This window comes from Musca vetustissima, unplaced genomic scaffold (assembly GCF_032173495.1).
Source record: "Musca vetustissima isolate MV318-11 ecotype Yass unplaced genomic scaffold, APGP_CSIRO_Mvet_v1 utg35165, whole genome shotgun sequence".
Lineage (NCBI taxonomy): Eukaryota > Metazoa > Arthropoda > Insecta > Diptera > Muscidae > Musca > Musca vetustissima.
The window spans coordinates 1-5,977 of NW_026885795.1; the positions used below are offsets into that span (position 1 = coordinate 1).

The 5,977-nt window shown below is 32.9% G+C and overlaps 2 protein-coding genes across 3 annotated transcripts; one reads left to right on the forward strand and one right to left on the reverse strand.

Moving 5' to 3' along the window:
- The first annotated feature begins 1,369 nt into the window (after positions 1 to 1,369).
- Positions 1,370 to 2,449, forward strand: LOC133333040 (uncharacterized). Of its 2 annotated transcripts, XM_061541376.1 has the most exons (3): positions 1,372 to 1,500; positions 1,584 to 1,675; positions 1,744 to 2,449. In XM_061541376.1, the coding sequence occupies exon 3, from the start codon at positions 1,751 to 1,753 to the stop codon at positions 2,447 to 2,449; it is 699 nt and encodes a 232-aa protein (XP_061397360.1). In that variant the 5' UTR covers positions 1,372 to 1,500; positions 1,584 to 1,675; positions 1,744 to 1,750. The 2 variants fall into 2 exon arrangements, with proteins under 2 accessions (XP_061397359.1, XP_061397360.1); XM_061541375.1 differs by having other exon boundaries at positions 1,370 to 1,675.
- A 97-nt stretch (positions 2,450 to 2,546) lies between these two features.
- On the reverse strand, positions 2,547 to 4,301 carry LOC133333039 (uncharacterized). Its single transcript, XM_061541374.1, has 2 exons — positions 3,544 to 4,301; positions 2,547 to 3,471 (listed from the first exon to the last, which is right to left on the reverse strand). Exons 1-2 carry the CDS (start codon positions 3,841 to 3,843, stop codon positions 2,659 to 2,661), a joined length of 1,113 nt encoding a protein of 370 aa, XP_061397358.1. The 5' UTR covers positions 3,844 to 4,301; the 3' UTR covers positions 2,547 to 2,658.
- Between the last annotated feature and the right edge of the window lie 1,676 nt (positions 4,302 to 5,977).

Below are 5,977 nucleotides of genomic sequence, written 5' to 3' on the forward strand. Positions count from 1 at the left end.
TTCATATGACAGCTATGTGCTTCTTCTTAATCCAATAAGAATTACAAAGCACCAATGAATGATAACGTGGCATTTGTCAACAGATTAACAGTGATGCCACATAAGTTTTTGGGGGGAATTAAGTTGTCGCCAAGTAAAAAGTGTTTGGGAATAGAAAATTTAAAAAAAATTAGATTTTTGGAAATTTATATTAAATATTTAATAGGAAAACGCAGTAGTATAACTACTCAATATAGTTTTTTACTTATTTCGTAAAGAAATTAGGAAGAATTTGTAGAAAAAGAAAATTAAACTTCTTACATATATCCAATAGATAATAATTTGAGGCATTTAAAATTTGAATATTGCGTCCAATATTGTACGGTTCTTTTGTTCCAATAATGTTATGTTGTTATTGGGTAGTTTTAAGGAGATATCCAAAATTCAATATATGGCCTGTTCCCGAACTAAAAGAATCTACTCATTTTTAGTAGTTTTTCGATGTCATAATTGAAAACTTGCATATTCTTACAGTTACTGGAACACACCAATAAGATTGTATGTCCATCATTTAGGATTACAAATTTTAAGAAAATAAATTCATGCATAATGAAAACTAATATGAATGATTCCACATTTAAGTATCAGTCCTTAGGATATCTAATCCTTGAAAAATTTAAAAATATCTCGAAATAAAAAGTTCTCATTTTTATCATAACTTATTAATTTTTTTACTTATGAATATTTAAAATTGTTGCATTTTGCATCATTACATTTTTCGCTCTCTTGCCGTTTCCCTCTCTACATCTGTTACACTAAATGTTATGAAGAAAAGGCGGATCATATATAACACTCAATTACAAACATTTCCGGTATCAAACTTTTAGTTTTCAGAAAACATTCTTTTATTTTTTCTTTTTTGGATTTTTTGTTTTGAACTACACCCAGTTGCAGATTTCCATTTTCATTGATGTCGTATCATTCATAAACAAATAATTTCCACAAGAAGCAATTTACGCAAACACCGTCCGTACCGCCGTTCCTTGTAGTGCGTTCGTTACAAAGTCTCATAGGAAACTGAGTTCGTTTAATTTGTTGTACCAAACATTCACAAAAATGTGCATGTTTGTTGTCTTCCTTCCGTCATGTTTTGTTTTTGTTTACGTTATTAAATCAATTTTGACATTTGAATTAGACATGCGCTTTTGTGACAAAATTGTACAGATGTGTAGTTGGCGACATCTGCATTTTATGAATTGAACTAAAAAACACCTATATGTTGACTGTGTGTCAATGGCAAATTGAAAGTGTCAATTCCAATTGGAAATAATGTTCCCTTTATAAAAATGAAATGAATGTACCCTAATTTTAAATTGCACTTTAAGGCGGGATCACATGATTGCCGCAATGCGCCAATTATTGGTGCATTTTATATGCCAATCGTGTGATTGCACAATTTATTGTCCAATGCGACAATCAAAAATAAATTGTGCTGATTTGCGGCAATCAAATACAACTCTGGTACGACAATCGTGTGAACTGTTAATAGACAACCTTGCGCAAATTTAAAGTTGAAAAATGCGTCAATATTTATTGTTTTCTAGTGCGTCAATCAAAGAAGACAATACGCGTCAATAACCTGATTTTTTTTAAATAATATTTTTTCTTGTGTTTGTACCGTCAACATTTCTTTGTCGTAAGTAAAGTAAAGTTAATTTAAATTGTTGTATTTGCTATAATTATGTTCATATTATGTATTTGCAGCTTTAATATGGAATTCGGTGATTGCATTGTATACGAAAATTCAGCTGAGCTTGAGTTCTTTTCCCCCGATCAGCAACCAGAAACACCTGTGCCGAAAAAAAGAAAAAAACCAAGTGTAATTTGTTCCTGGACCTACACTGCAATACAGGAGCTGATACAAGCTGTGGAACAGCATCCATGTGTTTGGCAGTATTCATCCACCGAGTACAAAGATAGGAATAAACGGGAGCAGGCATGGCGGGAAATTGAAAAAATGTGTACAGGGCACACGGTGGAAGACTGCAAGGCCAAATGGTGCAACATTAAAACGGCCTTTCAAAATGTAAAAAAAAAACTAAAATCAAAATCTGGTCAGGGAGCCGAAAATACCATACCACATTGGCCGCATTGGTCTGCAATGCAATTTTACAACGACCACTCTGTGTCAAAAATGTCAAGTACAGTGTCAACATTAGATTTGGATGACTCTGGAAGTACTTCACAACATGCCGCTGCTGAGATTGTAAAGGTAGACAAAAGTGACATTTTGCAGCGTGCAGTTAAGTGTTTAGATGCGGAGGAAGATAATTGGCACGCGATTGGGATGTATTTGGCATCACAAATGCGAGAAATTGCCAAGAAAAACAAGAAGGCTGCGAACAAACTGCATTTCCAGCTTGTCAAAGTCGTAATGGATGCAGCTTTGGAAGCTGAAGAAGATGATTAAGCCTTGATAAATTTTTTGCGTTATATTTCATTTTTTAAATTGAATTTTTATAGTATGTATATGTAAGTTTTTGTTTTGTTATTTTGTTTGCAATATTGAAGTACCTTCCTAGTCCGTATTTTTTTAGATACTAAAAATGAATTAAATAAAACTAGTAAATTTTCTGATTTTAAATTAAAGTTTAAATTTTATTTGATATATAAAATTATTTATATATTTTTATATTGCCAGCTCAATTCTCCAATAGGAGACATGAAATACTTTTCCATTTCATCCCGAACAGCCTTTGCTTCACTTGTTATATAAGAACTTGGAACATTTTCTGTTCCACTCACAGCATCTAGTGGGAAGTCATTTCGCCATGTACCAGGAATTAAAGCACCGTCCTCATCGTAGCGATCAACAAGCAACGACGTTGTATAATTTAAATTTTTTTTTAACAAAAAATTGTGTAATGCACAGCAAGCTAGAGTTGTAGAGGTTGTTTTCTCTGCATTAAGCTTGGAAGGGCGTGAAAAAATTTGAAATCGCTTGACCATTATGCCAAATGCATTTTCTACAACACGTCGTGCTCTCGATAGCCTGTAGTTAAATATTCTCTGCCCTGCAGATAAACTTTTACCAGGATATGGCTTCAGCAAATGTTTCTGCATGCGGAAAGCATCATCCGCAACCAAAACAAATGGAACATTTGCTTGACGACCTGGCAATGGTTTTGGAAGTGGCAAATTTAGCTCATTATTGTTTAAAGCACGTTGAAAAGTACAGTCTCCAAAGACTCCACCATCCGACACACGACCATTACAGCCAACATCAACGTATAAAAAGTTGTATTCGGCATCAACAACTGCCATTAGCACTATACTATGTGTACCTTTATAGTTATAGAAGGTGCTTCCTGAATTAGGTGGTGCTATAATTTGCACATGTTTGCCGTCAACCGCCCCTATGCAGTTCGGGAAGTTCCATAGTTTGTTAAATTTGAAAGCAACGACATTCCATTCTTCCTGCGTGGATGGTATCTACATACATATCAAAAGAAATAATAAGTCAATTAAAAAGCATAAATATGTGTGTATTTAGATTTTTCATACCTTTATGTATGCACCTTTTAACGCTTTATAAATAGCATCACAAACAATTGGTACGAAAAGTGATATGGTATTTGGGGCAACACGGAAGAAGACCGAAAGACTTTTATAACTGTCACCAGATGCAAGAAATCGAAGTGTCACAGCTAAGCGTATTTGTTCGGGAATAGCCTTTCGCATGTTTGTGTCTTGTTTTTTAATATATGGTGACACTAGTTGCAACAATTCGATAAACGTTTCGTCATCCATCCGGATAAAATTTTTAAACAAAAACTTTTGGTTTTCGATTTCCCGGAATTCCATTAATGTTTTGTCATATGCACCATCAGTGCTTCTTTTTGTGAGCCACTCTCTGACCCACGTACTTCTATTTACTTTTTTTTCTTTTCTTTCCTTTCATTTTTCTCATCGTCAAATGCACACACCATAATTATAGCTGCTGCAATTTTCTTTTTTTTTAAAGAACACATCTTAATAAAACAAATTTTTAAATGCTTTAACATTTTTAATAAACAAACTTTGACACATAGCAGCTGCTTCTGATATTTGCCGTGTAGTAGAACAATCGTGTGACTGAAGTTGGACAATAATTGTCACTTGATGGTTTTGAGACAATATGCGGCAATCAAATTTATGAAAAGTTGGACAATCATGTGACCGCAGAGAATTTGATTGTGACAATTTATTTATTGTAGTAAAACTTTGGACAATAAAAATTGGTTTAAATTGGCGCATTGCGACAATCATGTGATCCCACCTTTAGTTTGTCACAAATAAAATTACCTAGTCATTAGCATTTGAGGATAATTAAATTAAATACCCAATTCTAATATTGTATATAAATTTTATTTGCTGCTTCTCCAAGACGCATTTTTAAAATGTGTAGGTGATTTTAAGAATTGTATATACATTAAAAAAACGTACTTCTTTATTTGACTTAACTTATGGCAGAGTTTCGAACGTCAAATACGAATGACTAATTATGCTATTGACTTACAGATGGCAGGGTTAAATAGTTATAATTTTATTTATTCCTACCAGATGTCTCAAATGGAAAAATAATGATCGTAATATGTAGCATTTTCACCGATAGATGGTGCAATGTTGTGCATCGATAGCACGTTACAAAGTACGATATTAAAGGTGTGAAGTAGGGATATTTGACACGAAGCCAAATCCTCTGCTATTTGTTATTTCGGGTTATCTTTATCTTAGCGAATCACTCCAACAAAAATTATCATTATTTGCCCACTGTTTGAGGTAGCCCCTATATAAAGTTATTTTTTTGGAGATGTGCCCATACCCCAATATAGTATGATTAGTAAACATTCTCTTTAGATCTTACAAACTACATGTATTCTATATTCTGTGTATCTGTTGTAATCGTATTAACTTCCGAGGAAACCGAGATTTAATGTTTTTTTTTTTTTTTTTTTTGGAAGATGCGCTTTAACTTTACACGACTAGACAACGCATCTACTGAACTATATACTTGATTTTTGGTATTTTTTATATTTTAGATACACCTTTCAGCCCAATTTGATACTTCGTTTAAAACGTTCAAGAGTTTTTTGTGCGTTGTAGGGTCGAAATTCTCATCAAATAGAAGGTCGTAAGAAAAATATAATTCTCCGCAAAATCCAAATTATAACACGTTATTCTTTACCTGCGTCTCTATCGGATGAAGTAGGAGAAATTCAATCAATGAAGATATTCCCCATTTCAGCTTGGTTTTTGGCAGAAAATAGGCGATTTTCCTAGGTCCGTCATTTTTCTCATTTTCGATCGATGTTAATAAAAATAATAGTTAATAATCCTAGTTCATACCGGAGCCAGATATGGACTTCTGATTGAGTTGAAATTTTGAGATTCCAGTGATTCTTTAATTACAAAAAACAAGAACATTTTGTCAAATAGTTTAAGCCTTTAAATACATGTACGCAAAGTAACAAGTCTCTGACATAATGTATGCTGAAATTGAGAGTGGAAGGTCCCCTTATGGTTCCGACCATATAAAAAATATCAAAATTCAAGTTATAAATATCTCAAATTCCCACAAAAATGCCAAAATTTAACCAAGCGACATTAATTTTAATATTTTAAAAATATCGCTAATAGTACGTTTACATTCTACTGGATTTCGTTAACCCAGTGGGTTTAAATTGTCAACTCCATTGCATGTGTCAAATAAATCCTCATGAAGTAGGTTAACCCAGTAAAAAAATTATATAGGAAGTGATGCAAATGTGGTATAGGTTGGTAATGTGGTATAGTCACTTTTTTTGTAAACTGAAAATTTTAGAATTACTGAAACATGTTCTATAGTTCGCTGTTCTCAAAAAATAAGATAGCAATGATCTGTTTAATTTATATAATTCACGTTGAGAATCAGTAGCAAAAATTAAAATTTTCATGAAATTGACATTTTTCGGTTGAA